General features: G+C 39.3%; 1 protein-coding gene across 1 annotated transcript in view; it reads right to left on the reverse strand.

The window, feature by feature from the left end:
- The window catches only part of WARS2 (tryptophanyl tRNA synthetase 2, mitochondrial), a 39,356-nt gene that overhangs the window by 18,151 nt on the left and 2,516 nt on the right, over window positions 1–18,689 (reverse strand). Inside the window, 1 exon segment of the mRNA XM_041464025.1 lies at window positions 720–977. Coding sequence (XP_041319959.1) covers window positions 720–977 — 258 coding nt within the window.

An 18,689-nucleotide genomic window follows, 5' to 3' on the forward strand; every position in this document is an offset into this window, starting at 1 on the left:
CCAGTTTAGAGTCAGTAACACAAAGTTCATTGAGCAAGAAACTAAGCTGTGTTCCAGGAAAATAGAACATGTGATAGCTATATGCCAAGCGGGAAGGTAAGCCCAGTACCCCTTGGGGTAGTCAAGAGGAGCACATGGTTTACATGTGAATTACCAGATCAGATAGAAAAGCGTCTGCATGAAAAGGAGGTTACAGCAAAGAAAGGAAAGTCCAGAGAAGATGTAACCTCCTGATGACCAAGGTGGAACTGATACAAAAGTTAATCACCTGTTACTTTGTGATTACTGTGCAGCTGGTAGAATGAGTGGCAAGAGCTGATACAAAAGCATAGAAACACATTTCCCTTACCTTTCTGGTTACACAAGCCACGTTTATGCATTTATGAGTTAACCTTTTGCGACTAAAGTGACACAGAGACAAATTAGTGGTCTTCTAAAAGGTCTTTGAAGTATATTAGTCATAACCTGTACAAACTCCTAGCTCTGCTTCAGAAATTTACAGTGTACTTACCCCTAAATGGGCTTCTCAGTCATGGTTGCAGCATTCAAAATTTCAAAGCTGCAGCAAGGGATAAGTTTAAAATCCAGCACTGCTAACATTTTCTAGGACCACCAACACAAACATGATAAAGGAGTTCAGCAACGCTACACTCATTCATTAGGATGTGTGGAAAGCCACTTAATCAGAAACAAATCCAACAACACAAAAGGAGCCTCACCAGTGACTGCCGGAACAGGAGACACTTATTTGGGTCAATCCCACAGGCAAGGATGGCAGCAGTGGTGTCCAGGATGTTCTGGCGCAGGACAGCTGGCTCCTTGGGCATGGTGAGAGAGTGCAGGTCCATAATGCTATAGAGCACCGAGCTGCACTCTTCCTGCAGATTCACCCAGTTCTGAATGGCTCCAAGGTAGTTACCCAGATGAGGGGTCCCAGTTGGCTGGATACCCGAGAAAATCCGATCCACGACCACATTCTGTGACAAAGCATTGGCAAAATAAACACGCTTTTCCCCATAAAAAATAAACACGCTTCCCCCCCTCCCCATATTCTTTTGTATTTTAAAGTCATTTTAAAAGCCTCATTTATGCCCATCTCTTCTCCCCTCCTGTCAGTGTAGTAATGCATAAATGACCTCAGAACCAATAATTGCAGTAAGTCAGTTAAAATACTCTATCTCACAGCAGAGAGACTGAAAACTACCATAATTTTAAGCTGTCAGACTGTATATGCAAAAAAATACAGCTGTAAACAAGATTGGCGAAAAGTTGGTCTCAGAAACCAAGTGCTAGATTCTTTCATTTCTTTTGCACCAAAGCTGTATGTTTCTCTTTAGTTTCTATATCCACACTTCAGTATTTATATCCACTCTGATATAGAAACTTAGGGTCACAGAGCAGAGAAATTCAAGCATTTTTGTTGTAAACTCATGCAATGTCCCAGTAGATTGCCATCTTAACTCCCATGAACATTGAAGTCTTATTTTTCTAGCTGCAAAGAACATTTTGAGCAGTTCCTGAAAGAAACCTACTTCTTGACCTAAAGGTCAAAGAATAATGAAAGAGATCATCAAAGTTCTGAAACTCCCCATTTTGGCAGCAATAGAATTCCTACAAAGAAATACCGCTACAGCTCAAGATCACGCCTGGAATACTGTCCATGCATCAGGACCAGTAAAATGTCAACATCGGAAAAGAGCACACAGAGAAACAGCAAAAACAAAAAAAGACTAAGAAGCTGAGGTTGTGAGCAAAGATTAAAAAGCTTGAAACATGTATAGCTTGGCTAAGTGACAGTTACCATCTCAGAAAGTTTGTTTTCCTGCATCCCAGCCCTCCATCTGACCATTTTCTCAGAGCCCCGAGCTGTCAGCATATGATCAATTACCTCCCTGACCTTCCCAAAGAATTCCACCATATTCAGAAGTAGCTCAGCAATGTTTTATGTGAAAATGCTTGTTACATGCCAAGTTGCAAGAGCATGCAAGACTGCTCAACTTATAAATGAGGGTCCCCCACCCCAGCCACAGCAAATACAACACAAATCCTCAGACTCAGTTGTGTGGCAGGATCATCAACTTCATTGTGCCTGTGGCTGCATCATTTTTTGCCTGCTAGATTTTATGAGAAACATCTATAACTTAGCAGGAAGAATTTATTTACTGATGTAGTCTGTTTTCTTTTCTGTGAATCTCTTACAAATGTGTGGGAGAAAAAAAAGACATACAACTATTAAACCACACAAAATGGCAGTAAAAGTCAAGGCCAAGTGCCATTACTTTTAACTATTAAAAAAAGGACTTCAAATTGACTTAATTCATTTTGACTCAGACTTGAGAAAAATTAATGAAAACGTGTTTCCAAGTGGAATAGGACTTCATTACTTTTAAGCATGATCTATAGCTCAGAAAAGCCTAGACTATTTCTTCCTAAATTTGCTGAAAAATTCTCTTTTCTTCTAAGTAAGTTTGTTTTTCAGATCAAGACAATTTTCTTACCCAATGTTTAAGTCTTTGTGCTGATGACAGAAAAGAGCAGCTTTGGGCTAGCTGCCATACTAATTTCTCCTGCTCACATAAATGCCTATACATTTAAATCTTGATGGCAACCCCTTCATCCCATCCCAAAAATCTTCTTGACTTCTAGTATATTCTTGAGTCAGTTTCTAAGCGCTCTTGGAGAAGCTCCAGCACAGGAGCTTCAAGGTAGTCACTTGAAGCAATAAAAAGCACACCATTTCTTCCAACAGTAATTCCAGCTTCCAGTCCTTGTGTTCCAGTCCTCGACCACCCATGTGCCTCTTTTCTTCATTACACAAAAATGGAGTTATGATACTCAATCTCTCATCTGGCATTTGATTCCTTGTTTTCCTAGGAACCTACATCAGAGCACTTCTCACCCCTCACAGAATCCACTCACCTCCCACTAAGCTACTACCTGGCCCAGGACTGCAGCCAGCTTCCTGTTAACACTGAGAAGGGCCAGGTGCTCTCTTACAGAAGGAGGCATCCAACATTCCATTGTGTATAAACAAAATGAAGTCTTACAGAAACTTGGGATTCACTAGACTTTAGAGCTGTATTTCTATTACTACAGGCCTGGAGCAGCTGCTAGGCAACGCAACAGGTACTTCACAGGCATAGCATTTGTTTTTTGCTTCCTATGTTTCTTAACTAAGACAATAAGAAGTCAGAGAGGAAATAGTTGACCAGTAACATGGTATTCTACCCTCTACTGGGATTCCAGAACAGCTGGTCGTTTGTCAGAGCAATGCTCCTTCTGATGCTCCTTCCCACAATTACTTCTCCCTATCAGAGCACATAATATTTTTTCATGTCCATATCTCCACTCACTAAGTTCAAATTCTGACGCTCCTTCCCACAATTACTTCTCCCTACAGTACTGGTTGCTTTCTGGTGCCCATTTATATGCCTGTTTAACAACACCCTTCTTCACAGAACATAATTCTTACAGCCCTACTCTCCATTTTCTTATCAGACAATTTCATCCCTCCTGTATTCTTTTCTTCCTCCACTTGCACTTTACACCCCTTGCTTCCCCAAAGAGCTCTTACATTCAGCTCTTGATATACAGCTCTTACTGTAAGAAGGCACAGATAATGCCATGTTAAGATGATTACTATTATTTTACTATTATTGCCTTGACTCCAGTCACTTAATATAAAATATGTTTTTTACCTGCATGGTTATAAAAGCTCAGAAATGTTATCATGTACCAGAAATCCACTACGGACCCACACCAACTAAAGTATCTTAGGATGACCAAGTTAAAGTATAGTGCAGAAACTTGCACATCTTCCAACTTCAATCTAGTAAAATACAGCATCACCTGACATGTCTCCTGATGTTACTGCTTCTTTTCCCTGGAGCTCTGAAGCTGGTGCTACTTCAGTGCAGGAGCATCTCTACCCGCTGGGGTAACTGTGTGTTATACCAGGGCACACGAATTTCTGTGCAGTCAGCACAGATCAGCTCATGTGCCAATACCTTGACCCAAAAAGTGCCCACACCCTGAGCCTGTGGAGAACAGTTCTGTCTAGAAATTTTGTTGGTCCCCAAGTCAGGTAGACCCAGTTCCCTTGCAGCTGCAGTCCTTGCTTTGAATGTTTCCCATAACATGTTCATTATTTGCCTTTTCAACTTCTTGGATCACTGTCCAGTCTGTAGATAATGTTATTATGAACATATTGGATGTATCGGCAAAATTGTTTCCATTAATGTGAGTATAATACACTCAATACATAAAAATGCAATACTGACATTTAAACAGGCAGTCTGAGAATGTCTTTCACCAAGAAAATACAAGACATCAGTGTCTAAGCATAAACTATATGTTCAAATACTGTACTTACTCCAAATATTCAAAGGCTAACAATGAGCTAATGAAAGGTAGGTTTGTTGCAATACTACATAAGTTAGCATCTGGTGACACACTACATGTTGAAAATAAAACACACAATGTACAAATGGACACAGTTTCATATAAAGAAAGAATCAAGTTCTCTATCCATTAAAGAGAATACCTGTGAAGGCAAGCATGACATCTTTAATGGTGCTTTGTATGTTCAAATGGTAAACAAATACTTACAAAAGGTTTGTTCAGTATAAGGGCAATAAATAGCAAGTGAAACATTAGAAACAAACAGTAGCAGTATTATATTCAGTCTAAGCTCAGCAATTACTTAACCTGAAGTAGAGAATTCACAGAAATAAGTAAATCCAATAATGAAAACTGAGCTAGGCTGAACCTGAGTAAAGCATTAGCAAATCCATTACAAAGAACAAACCCATACTGGCTCCCAGCTGAGGGACCAGTTGACTAGAAGTCTTTCATCTTTAACTCCTTTGATTCCATTTAACAACATAAAGCACAAGACGTTACAGCAAACAGGGTGGCATGAAATATTCCATTGTGTTAGCAGAAGTCTATATTAAAAAAAGCCCACACAAAACACCCTCAAATGAATCTTGGATTTCTTGCACTAAAAATATACAAAGAACATTGCTCCTTTGGAGAGAGTTTATGTTCCCTGTTTGTTCACTCTGTGAGAAGCAGCGGGCAGCATAGCAGCGTGGCAGGGGATTTCTGCCTGGTACCATGAAATCATGGGGCTGGAATGCACTTCAATGGAGCTGTTAGGTCAGGGGATGGGAGCTGTGTGCTCCAAAGTACTGGAGCTGGAAAAGGATAAAAACAAAAGGAGTGAAGACTTCCCAATGGAGCAGAGTGAAAGCCACAAGACATGCAGCTCCAGCCCACAGGCACTCACTCATTCAGACATCTGTAGTGAGCACAGTGTGAGCCTGCTGTTCGTATGTTTAACTCTGTGTGGTGTGTGCACCTACACCAGTAGTTAATGCACGTTAATGCTCACGCCTGCTAAGAGTGCTGCATCTGACACATGAATTAGCACCTACTATCGGTTTTCTCTTAAAAAGACCTCTGCAGGGCAATTCTAAACACCACCGTGCATTTCTCAGCTGCATCACCAAATGAAGCTTGGCCCCAAACCCATTAAGATTCAGGTGTTCTCTCACCTAACCTCCCTTTCATCATGAGATCAACAACTGCCGCTCCTTATACTGAAAAAATACCAACATCCAAATGCTCTCAAATAATCAGGAATAAGCATTACATCCTTTTCTCAGAGTAGGATGGCTAAAGTCTGGTCCTGCCATCCTGTAGCATGGCCATATCCATTTTCAATGCTAAACAGGAAAGATGACAGCTCCCAAAAATCCAATTCTGCTCTCTTGGACCAAAGCAGAGCTTTTCTCTATATGGAAGGCAAGCTACTGTCAAGGACTCAATTAAGCAGTCAAAACCACAATAATTCCCTCTCATGAGATAGATGTGCCAGAACTGGAAGACACACCAAAGGCGATAAAGGAAAAGATAGATCCATGCAGATCCAAGCATCCCATGTTACAGAAAATTCTTGGTATCCTAGCTATACATTTCATGTTTAGCTTTATGAATTCTGTCACTGCTGAACACAAGAATTTATTTACCTGTTGGATACACATATTAGCCTGGTACAGTCAAGAAAAAACTGTATCTCAAATATGTAGTAAAATCAGTCATAAAACAGCTCCCCCTTCACAAAGACTTACAGAAATAAAATCAAGTGAAAGCATTCACAAAACTTCGGTTTTCAGAATCTCTCTTCTTTACAACTCCACATAAATATTGCCATCACATGCTTGAAATGATAGCACAGACAAGCTACAATTATAGGGTAACCTTATGCCTATGATTTAGTCTCTTTTGGGTTTTAAAAACAGAAATGTAGCGCCCATTCAAGGAGGTAGGAGAAAGCTGCCAGTAAACAAACAATTCTCAGGACTGTTTTCTCCTTTTATTTTGGCATAGGCATGTTATAAAATTACATAAAAGCATACATAAAAATGTGGCTGGTTGGAGTCCAGCTAAGACCTATTGTTTAACACAACAAACCATTAAATGATCACATTAATTCTGCCCTAGAAGTACAGAGGTGGTGCCTGTCAGCTTCTCAATCTACCCAGTCATGGGGGAGACAGACACATCTTCAAAATCAAATTCAAAGAAGGTTTTTGCAAATTATATCCTTGGAGTGACTGAAGGTAAGGACAAAGCTTTGGACTAACTAGTTTCTTTGAACTTTGTTAATGACTTTATCCCAGCAGCCTAACAGATGAGAGATACGCTTATGCCTCCATCTAAAATATATCTTATAAATATTTTAATTTCTAAATAATAAAAAGACTGACTCACAAACTCACCCTGGGCTGAAACAAAAGCAAGAGATTTTAGATCCAAACCCCACAATGTTACAGAAAATTATTGACAGTATTACAAGAGCAGCTGCAACAGAAATCATCCCCCAAGCCACAGCGATGGTTACCACTCACATGCTATAGCATTTAGCTGCTCTGCTTTATTTGAACAGCCATTTACTCAGGGCAGAACAGGTGAAGAGCCAAGTGAGATCCACAGCATCAGAGCTAATTCTAAACACAGGTGGTGGGCACGACAGAGAGAGCAGGAAGTCGACAGGAGAATCATTGCTGACATGTAGGACAGGGAAGATTGATGGCTTCCCTCTCTAGTTTTCCCCACTGTGTAGGCACGCAGGGGGTGGGGGAAAGGGACGGAGAAGCTGCTGTGCTGGCGACATAACACACCACAAGGCTCCACAGCACCAGCGCTGATTAATGACACTGGAACGACTCAGGAAACAGCAAAGGATCATTCACAGACTTTGCTCTTCTTGTTATAATTTTATTCGTGGGGATTCATTTTGCCCCAGCTGTCCCAAGCTGAAGCGAGTTCAAATTTGCCAGAAGAAAAGAAAATGTGGAAGTCAAAGGGAAGAAAGAGCAGCATAAGCAAACACAGACATGCATAAAACACAAAAACTGGAAAATTTGAAATTTCTAACATGAAGATCCTCTCAACAGGGATCAAAAATGGAAGAAAATAAAACCAAAACAACACAAGCAAAACCTTCCTCCAACCTCAGAGACAAAAGAAATTCTTTGGCTGACAAAAGTCACCAACTACTGCATCTTTTACATCTGTCTACAATTCTTTTATTTCCCTTATTAATACTTTGCAACTTCAAAGCTCTGGTTGCTAAAATAATATGCTCATCTGTTAACACTGGCTTAGCAAAACCTGTCTTGAGACAGTTATTAACCAGCAAAATGAAGGGAAGCCAGACGAGTCACATTTTATGAGCGAAAGCATAAATTTTAAAGCCTAATTGGGACAATTTAAGTATTAATGTGTTACAGAAAAAAAAAAAAAAGAAGGAAAAAGGAAACTTAGGAGCAGTGTATGTATTACATACTTTGTTTCCTTTATTGTTTTTAATGCAATTACTTCTCTGCAAACTAGGTGTAGAAACTTTTAAACATGTTTATTTTGATCTGATAATTCAATGTCAAATTCATCTGGTTGAAATGCTATTTCAACATGCTTAATTCTTAAAATGAGAGACTAAAGATCTAACACTAAATTAGAAAGAAACATATTTATACCAGAGCAAGTTTTCAGATAAATAGCTTCTGAGTAAAGATTAACCCATTGCCCAGAAACTGAACTAAATTAAGATTTAAACAGAACTGCCTAGTATCCCTTTCTTGAATGTCAAATGCACTCAAACTTCAGTAGGACTTTAATATTTATATTTCAAATGAAAAACACATTTGAAGGAGGAACATTTACAGCATATACTAACCCCATCCAATAAATTTAACTCTGCCCTCTAGGGCTAGCAAACGAACTCAGCGAAGCTGCGGCTGGGTTAGGCTGCCCTCTCACGCTGCCTTGGTACAGATGACTCAGCAAAGGGCTCCTTTCATGTGGCTCGCTGCATCCCGCAAGTGGATTCCCTCATTTGCTTTATGAGCCCCACGTGCCACTCGGGGTGCTAATGACAGCTGCACTGACAGACCCGAGCATTATCCACAGCCAGGCTGCCACAGCTCTGCAGCCACATGCCACAAGGTTCCTCTGGACCCGAGGCAGCCATGGACCCTCCCCTCCCGTGTAGAGTGGAACAGGGGATACAACCCCTGCTTAGGGACCTGGAGGCAGCCAGCAGCCTCCTGGCTCGGAAGAGCTGGCTCCAGTTCTCTGCAGAGGCCTGGGACAAGAACCTGTGCTAACATTTGTGCAGAGCTGGTGAAGGAAACAAGCACTGGGTGTGCATGCAGCCAAAAGTGGCCACCAATCTTACCCTAAACCACAATGCCTTCCTTAGCAAGGACACAGCCTGGTGGTTTTTATTTTTCCTGCTGCGCTCCTTACAGTTCTCCGCATCAACTTGAAGGACAGCATGTTAGAGCTCCTGTTCAAAGCTGAGCCATAACCCAACTACAGAGCAGCTCCAATGCACACTGAAACATGCACTACTTCTGCACCTCCTGGGTTTCAAAGGTGTGCACAGAACTGCAGTTAATGGCCTCAGATAATGCCTGATGCAACCTTAACCCTGATTAACAATTCTCAAACCATTTACTTGCCTTTTTAAAGCTGGGGCAATGAAGTTTCTTCAGTCAAACTACCTAACCATAGACATTAAGTGCAGGTCTTATGAGTCCATTTCACCCAGGGCAGGTGAAAGGCTAAAGGAATTTATAACAATATTTTTTAACAATTACAGCATAAGGAAGGTAATTAGTGCCTCACTGACAGGAAGCTGCAGCAGGAGCTAAGCCTGAACCATCAGAAGGAACATTCTAATCAGACAGGCAAGGCAGGAAGGTAAGATCAGATTGGCACACACTGCTTCCAAAACCATGAGACGATACACTGAATGCTCAAAAGCTGAAAATTTGACAGTTCCAGTATTGCATGCATTGCTTGGAAGAGATAGCACCAGGGAAAAGGAGAGGGAGAAGCAGGACAACCTTTGCTACGCTGTGAAAAACACCCCTAAGACAGAAATCCATATAAAAAGTAGCTGACTGTTCACTGAACAATGTGGTTGAACCAGCAACAACTAAAGTTTTCAGGCACAGGTGCTTCCTGGACACAGCTGCCCGAAGCACCCATTGGGTCTGGCTTCTTTCTGATCCATGTGCAGCCCCACAAAGCACACTGGCATGGAAGCACCGGGCCAGGGAGCTCACAGAGAACCTCTGCAACCTCCACTCTGCAACCCCATGGAGTTACTCTGTATCAGTCAGAGTTCCTGGAAAGATACAGGAACAAATAATGAACTGCGAAGAAATAACAGAAGACAGCAGTATTTCTCAAGAATTGGTGCCTCCCAAAAACACTGATAACCTCCCACAGCACAAGAGATGCTAGAATGGAAATGAAATACTAAAGGTTACATCCTACTTTTCATTAAATTCCAATACTATCTCAGTTTCCAACAAGATAGAGTAATAGCACCTCAAATACAATATTACATGCTGGGGGTGAAACCGTAGAGGAAAAAAAAAAATCCCTGAAAACAGCACTTATTGATGGCTTACAGTGGTTGGGGAAAGATATATCAAATACAGTTTTTCAGAGTTTTGTGCTGGTAAATTTGATATTTTCGTATCTCAAAATACAAAATCTAGACGATGAAATCGAGTATTCATTAAATCTGCAGACAAAACAAAATTGGAAGGATGGTAAGGGCTCAAAATAATCTTTACAAAGCAAAAAAATGGTCTGAAAAAACCAGAATGCTATTTACCAGACAAAAGTACACAGATTTATACAGAAAAGTCTACTCAACCACACAAACACAGGAAGGAGAACAGCTGTCCAGGCAACAGCTACAGAACAGGGTCTGAGGTTTGTAATATTTTAAAAGATGAGCATGAATCAATACTATGCAGCTGCAAAGCCACCACATTTATAAACTACACCAAAAATTGCACAGAAATATATGAATAGGATGAAAATCCAGGAGACAGAAAACAATTTGCTCATTTTATTCAGGATGAGGATGACCTCAAGCTGCAGAAGTTGGACAATTTTGGGTCCCGTATTTCAAAAGAGTGGTAGAGAGAGGCCATAAAAGTTCAACCAAGTCCAATAAGTGACCTGAATATAAAAAGACTACAGAGGAAAGTCCAAAATGTTTTTAGTCCAGTGGCAGGAAGACTGTGAAAGTAAAAGGTGTTAAACAATGAGCTTAAGATGAAGTAAGAAAGATTCAGACCAAATGTAAAGTTTCCAAGAGTAAGAAAAACAAAGCATTTCAGATGAGTGCTTAGAGAGGTTTTTTTATTAATAAAAAAATAAATAAAGATGTTGTATGTTGATAAAGATGTATGGGCACTTAATTTTCATTTTGGGCCAAGGGAAACATCAGATCACCCCAAATCGGGTCTGTTCTAGTCCTCTGAGCCCATAATGTTACACAGGCCTGATTAAAGTCAAAGTGAGATGACCAAAGAGGATGGAAAAAGAATCAGAATTTTATTTAGATAGATTAGATCTCATGGCATTTGAAGATTCAAGTCCTTCTAACTGCATTCAACAAAAATGGGCAAGAATTAAGGCCTTTTCACTGATAGCAGCTGAACACTGACAAGCTTTGAAAAACCATTCGGTGCTGTTGAAAGATGGGAAATACAAGTTAATGTTTAACACCTATAAACTAATACATGTCCACATATAGAAATGTACCTTGCTCAACAAAATAAATGTAATAGCAACAAGTGAACAATTAGCACTTATTTTGCTACAAGATACATGTGGAACTGTCAAAATGCAGGTGTAATACATTTCTAAATTATAGACTATTTGATATGTGAAAGGTTGCTGTGATTTTAATATATTACAGTCTTCTAAGTACCAAAACCTTAACAATCTTGAAGCAAAACGAAACAGAAGGCTAAAGAATGTCCCCACAACTAAATACTTACCTCACAGAGAAATTAGAGAAGTTTTATGGTTTTGATCACAGTAGTATCCAAATCTCTTAAAACCATCTGATTGCTCTTGCTCTTTCTCTGACCTCTAGCTGAAAGAGATTTTATTGTATTTTTTTATACATTTTCTTCAAGTGAGGAGTCAGCTTGCTACTAAGATTGCCCTATGGGATATAAACAAAGAATATCAACTTACATCTAGAAGGATATTTTTTAAAAAACACTTTTTGTTTGGAATTACTACCTTTCTTCAGAATATTGTCCTAGAAACTCAAAGAGTAGTTCATTTCCCCTCCATTATTTTATTTGGCAATTTCCTGTAGCACAGAAAAGTTGGCTTTGTTTCACATGGGGCCTAAATTAACACAACTGTTCAAAAACTTTCACCTTGTGGTCACAGCATGAGATTCATCTCAGGTGAACAGAAAAGTTTTAAAACCACCTGAAGGATGTTGAGAGGCCTTAAAATGTGGAAATCCCAGTAAATTCCCTAATGATGCACACGTGCACAAAAAAAAAAAAAATGCTACAGCTGATCCTCCTTGTCTATGCTGGAGAGAATTCTATGAATTTAAGTTTTTCAGACATAATAATCACACTTGCATAAGGGACTTCTAGAGAATTTAAAAAACTTTTTCTGGAGCTAGACAATACTCACAGACTACATTAAAACTGTTGTTATCAGCGCAGGTTGGTCCTGAAATCACCAGGCTGGGCTGCTTCCACAGAAAGGACAAACAACAGATGAGCAACGGATGAGGGGTACAAACAAAGTGTTCATTTGTGCTCAGGTCAAGAGAATGTAGCCAAGTGAGATGAGAATGGTGACAGCAAGCTGTGACTTGCTTATTAGACAGCCTGAGCCCAGAAACATCAAATGAAAAGTTCCCTAGTTTGTGTGTGACACTCACTGCTTTGCTTGTCCTAAAGAGGAGATGAGATGTTCCTTGCTCACTTACCTGTATTAGTCAAACTGGCCCACAGAAAGCCGGGCAAATCACCAACTCCCAGTTTGGATGTACCCCATGGAGTACATCATTGTAAAAAAAGCCAAGTGTTTTTATTGTTAGGATCCCAGAGATGTACAATACTCCATTTTCTTTGGGTACTGGCAAGTATTCTGAATACTGGAGACTCACAATGTTTCATGGTCAACTGCAAAAACATCCCTCTGGTGGGAGTAACAGCACCTCTGGCTGTTGTGACCTGGCTTAATGCTTGATGAGCAAGAGTTAGAGTGCTGACATTGCTTTGACTCTGCAAAGATCTGAAACGTAGATATCATAAAAAAGTACCCAACAAAACACTCCAGTGGAAGTGCATGAAGAGCAGAATGTGAACTCGACTGCAGAAATTACATGGGCTAATTTGTTGCCAGCAGAGATGCAAAATGAGATTCAGTCAGGAATTCAGAGGGCTGGACCCCTCATTCCCTTTACATAAGCAACAAAGAGGCTTTGAAATGTTTGAAACTGTTTTGTTCTTCCATGCAAACGGAAAGCACCCTATGGATGCCTATTAAGTAAAGTCTTTCCACATCTTGGCAAGTATGTGATTTCAAGAAAAATATTTGCAAATGGATAACCCAATTCAAGAAAAAGTCAAAGACCACCTTTGAAAGAAACTTTGATGTGGCTATAAAAAGATTATATTTAGGAAGGATAGCATAACACAGTTCTGTTGTTAAAAGTTTGTACCTCCCCATATTTCTTTGCTGTTATTCATGTAAAAAGCAATGCTGGTAAGCAGAGAAGTGATGCCCATGAGACATAGGATTAAGGCAGAATCCCTGAAAAGAACTGCTCCCAACCGTTGGATAAAGACAAAACAAGCTATTTAGCAATCTCACTGCCAAAGGACAGGGATATTGGAGCATCCACAAGTGTGAAAGCAAATGACAGCAATAGTTGCTATGTGAATCTTAGGTGAGATCATCAGGAAGCCCGGAATCTTTTATTAACATGGAAACACTACTATATCTTTCCCAGGGTACAGCTATCACAGACAGATTTCAAAGTCAGAACTATGCACCTGGCAAAAGGAAAAGATGATAGTGAGACTAGGAAGTTGTGAAGACATTTGCATTTCAATTTCTTTTTTAATGCTGTCTAACAACCTTCAAATGAGATTAATAGGTCAGCCAGACTCTGAGGACAACACTATGCAGACAAATATACAATAAATAATTGTCACTGAGTGTATGTGATCAGAAACAACAATGATGGGATTCAGAACAGTGCATGTTCCATCTGTCAGAATGGAGAATGGATGCAATTTCATCTCTTTTCAGCTTCTGAATACTTCTGGGAATTGGAAGGCTCTTACAGAAACTCGGAGCTTCAAAAATGGACATACAGCACTATCCAACTCTAGGATCTTTCTGCACAGAAATGTAAATATTGAACACCCACCTATGTAAGTAAATGAGATGGGCTTATCACACTTTGAAATAACAATAAGAAGCATTTAATTCACCTTCTAACCTGTACTGTAAAGCTTCAAGTCACTTATCCATAAACCATAAAAGCAGGGATTTCATTTCTGGTAGCAATCATCACATTTCAGCACAAGAATGAGGGAAATGAAAAAGTAAGTATATATACTTAATAGTCTATTCTTGTGTGTATACATGTATACAAATATGTATCTATTTCCTCTCCCATGCAGCAAGAACTTCAGTGCACTCTCAAGGTGGATATCTATCTCAGGGGGCAAAAATATATTTAATCCTGTCCAGTGGATATATAGATTTGCCTGATACAGCAGAAAATTATAAAATCTGCTATGTGATTGTTCTGAGTTGGGGATTCCAAGAATGATACTGTTAGTCAAGGGCTCAGATAATCAATGAGAAAACAATTTCAATTCACTGATTACAAACATAGCAAAGCCTAAAAAATATATGATCTAAGGTGACTTAACTGACTTGGGGTTTTTCTTCACTTCAGCTTCTGATCCTGCTGCAATTTGAGTCAATTCCACAAAACGTTTTGTTCATCTAACCCTACAGTCGCAGCATTAACCACAACTTGTGTCATGGAAAAAGCAATTGTTAAGTGTCTAGAATAGCACTTGCTGTACTAGTAAATGGAAATTCTATCTGCCAATGAGCCAGCATTAAAATGGGACCCCAGTCTGCTGTCTAGAGACAGAGGTGATCTGCTGCAGACTGACTCACAACGCTTGTTCAGCATATGCACTGGAGAAATTCACACCAAACTTCAACATCCATGATGGCCAGAGTAGCATCTTTTATTAAACTCCCTGTACAAAAACACGTTAATAAAATCAGAACTCTCTCAAGAGAAAAAAACAGGCTTAGTCAAGACACTGAAAGCAAGGACCAGAAGGAGAAAGAATGGAGGGACTCTACCCAAGCCCTGACAAGATGCCAGAATAAAGGGCTGTTTCCTGCTAAAACAATCAATATTTGCCAGATTTTATTGTTAGAACTCCATTATGAAATGAATAGGACCCGTTCACGCCTCAAAGATCCTTCATTTCTGTTTACAGTGGGGACTCTCTCTGCGCAGCTACAACAGTGGTCAAAATCCACTAGAGACAAAGCACCAAGCAAGGCAGATCACAAGAAGTCTCTCTACAACTGGAAGTCTAATAAATCTGTGTGGAAACCTGAGATCTCTCAAATCCAGTGAAAATCCAAGAAATGTATATTCTCACTGTATACTAACTTGACTTCCACTCTGAAAATGATACAAAAGCTAATGATTTCATTCTTGCATAAAGAACTATTCCACTGTTTTATCTGAAAGGCAGTCTCCATAGAGGATTAAATATATTTATATTATTTACCTATTTATTTATTTAGCTATTTAGTGATTAGAATAAAAACAAAAACAAACAAACAAAAAAAAAAAAAACAAAAAAAACCCACACAAAAAAACCCAAAAAAAACCCAAAAAAAACCAAACCAAAACAAAACAAACAAAAAAAAAACCACCAAAAACTTCCAACCTCAATAGAAGACACCAGGGGTTTAATCCAAAGGCTGGAATATGTTGCTAAATCCAACTGATTTCATAGGGATCTGGGTAACTAAATAACTTTCAGTAACTGTGCCCAATAACAATAGTAAAAAATGTTACACTTCAGGAAAATAGGAAAAAAAAAAAAAAAGTACCAATTTCTACAACTGAATCAACATAGAGGCTACCTTAATTGGAAAGAATTTCTCAAATCACTTAGATCTTTCCTAAAGGTCCTGTATATTACAATATATTGAAACAGCCCATAATGGACACCAGGAAACATCAGGGTCTTTGCTGCCTAACAGGTATTTGCATTTCCAGTCTTTTTTCCTCAGTCAAAAGCATTTTGCTGCTTCCAACCTTTATGCTCTCTAGAAGAAAGAGATGCAACACAGGGGACTGTCACAATCATAAATCCAGAGCAAGCATTTAAAAATCTGCCTGCTCATCCATCAATTTCAGCACACAAGTGTCTGGACAGGCATTCTGAAGTTGACCTGCTGCAGTAACCTGTGTATGTGTGCAGCTTGTTACATGCACCTGGGGACCCATTTCATTAATGGTTAACAAAGTGACCCCTATGTGACAGCAACAAATTCAAGATGGGAACATGGATGTATTTAAATTATTTGCATTTCATTCATAACGTATCCGAATGATTCTGAAAACTGAGCTCTCTCTCCCACTGTAGTTTTAACTACAATCTTTGAAATCCTTAAGGATTAGGGTATGGTAATTTCAGTTACTTCCTTTCTCTGGAGCCCCATATGGTAACCATAGCTAAAAATTTTGAAGATTTTATTTGCAATCTGGGAAAAAGCATTTTAATGGTCTTCTCCAAAACAACCCTTCAATTTTTTACCTAACTGCCTTTTTCACAGCCATCTTTGTTAAAAAATATGAAACATGACCAGTCATTAACATGACTAGCACAGTAACAATAGAGTGATCAGGTGGCCTGAATACAGAAGGAACAATACTTCCTCAAAAAAAAAAAAAAGTAAATCAAATTTCACCAGACCCAAACAATCTGAAGATCTCCTCCTAAAGTACTGACAATACTGGCTAGAATCACTGAGGTTCACAAAGGCCCAGCAAACTATCAGAAGACCAAAAAATATAAACATGGCATTCCCATCTTCAAAAATACAGTAAAAGAGGAGCAGTTTGTGAAATAGTCTGCTCAGCATCAATACTCAGTGAACAAAACCCATCTTTTGCAATTCCCTAGAAGATAACTAGAGGAAAACAACAGTAAATGTGGATTAAAGACTTTTAAAAATGCTTTTAAGAGCAAAGCATGTCAGATTAGTCTAACTGGCCTTGAGACTCATTAGGCTGCCACAGCAGGGGAAGATGCAGAAAAGGATTCTTGATTTTAGCACCACCTTTGGCCACGGTAAAGCAAACCAGAGAATCTACATTCATTAAAAAATACTGTGGTATTTTTTAATAGATATTGACTCAGGTAAAGAGACAGATACATTCCTGAATGAGCTGCTAAAATTACCACTATATTGGCTTCCTTGGATTTGAAGATGCTGTACTTGCAGTGGTCCTGACTAAACATTCACCAGAGATATTTTCTGTGCAACACACACCAAAAGGTAGAAACAACATCCTTGCAACAGTGGGACTCAAACCAACTTTCTCTTTGTATAACCTGACAGCATGCACTAGAGTCAGTGTCCTCAGTTTCATTACACCAAATCCAACTTAGAGTGCCAGAGGAAAAAAGACTAAATTCTAGCACCAAAGAGGAAAGGATTTTGTGTTAAAAAACATCAACCCTTATGGCTGGAAGATGCAGTTCTGTACCACATAAAACTAACAGAGAATCTACTTTCTGATATCACTCCTGTGAAAGTTGACAAGAGATGAAGGCTGTAGGACACCAAAATGTACAGCTCAGCAACAATAATACAGCCACTGTAACAGATCATGTGTGGAGGCCAGGCAAGGCTTTCCTACCAAGGAGGAAGACTAGGGTAGGAGAAAAGGCAGCAAAATGAGACGTTCTTGTTTTCTTTAAAAGAAATTCTCAGGAAGAAAAGCATTACAAGTATTAGAGTATCCTTATAGTAATTGTAATAGTGATAGCTACTTTGACATTAGAAAAGAAAAATGATGCCAAAGACTCCTGATTTCTTGAAGGCATGTAACACCTAAATGTTTCCTTCCAGCTGAGCGTCTTGAAAGCCACCTAGTGATGCATGAGACCATTAAAAAAAGACTTTTCCACTCTTCTGCTTTGCAGCCAGGACTAAACCTAATCCATGTTTTATCAGGACAGACACCAACAACGGACTGACTCACCTTAGATGAAATTTTCCTGCTGACAGGTTATGCCATAGTCGGATTTCTCATGATGTTATCAGTAATTCCCTGGAATACCTGTAGTTGCCATTTTTAAGAGTGTCTCACCAAAGAAACAGACTTGATGAAATGACTTTCTATTACCCTGGCTTAGAGACCACTGAAGAACAGCAAATCAGGGAATTTGAAAATAAGCTCTTAAAAGTCAAGATATCCCAAATGTAATGAATCTCTTCAACAAAACATTACTTTCTTCTTAATCACATTTATTATGCCTACAAATTTAAGTTGCGTGCTAGAAATATGCACAACAAAATGTACAGAGCAACTTTTCCACAGCATGGTAAATTCAGCATAGTGATGAGCTGTCACTACAGTGAAGCAAAGCTGAAATCACATAAATTATGTCTTCCGGTGACTATGGCTGAATTGTCAAACACTTAAACATCAAGACTATAAGGGTGCCAGTAGACACACTGCTCAAGCTTGAAGGCAAACACTTTTCCAGCTTGAAATTTGAATGTTCCTCATCAGCAGGCAGCAAATACATGATCTGTTCCCAGCTATCTCCTGTAGTACCTGAATCACTCCCGAGTCCATTCTGCAACAGGAACAGCACAATTAAGGAAGCCATTTTTCCTCCTGAATTCTTTTGAAGATGCAGTGTGAGTACCACTTCAATTCCAGTGCAATTCTTTCCAGAGAGACATAAGAGGGCACTTAAAGTGAGAGAGAAAAGTGACAAAATCCCACAACACACCGGACTCACAAATTTAAAATCAGAGGAACAACTTAAATTACTGCTGTTACTTAAGGGTGGGTGATCTGAAGCTACACAAAACTGGTCAGAGCACGGTGCTAATAACACCAGGCTTCAATCCCCACATAGGGTTTTACTTAAGAGTTGAACTAGATGATCCTTGTGGGTGCCTTCCAACTCAGAATATTCTGTGAATCTGTGAACCAAGACTAACTTTGTGCCTTTTTTTTTTTTTTT

This window comes from Pyrgilauda ruficollis, unplaced genomic scaffold (genome assembly GCF_017590135.1).
Source record: "Pyrgilauda ruficollis isolate IOZ18807 unplaced genomic scaffold, ASM1759013v1 scaffold17, whole genome shotgun sequence".
NCBI classification, from domain to species: domain Eukaryota; kingdom Metazoa; phylum Chordata; class Aves; order Passeriformes; family Passeridae; genus Pyrgilauda; species Pyrgilauda ruficollis.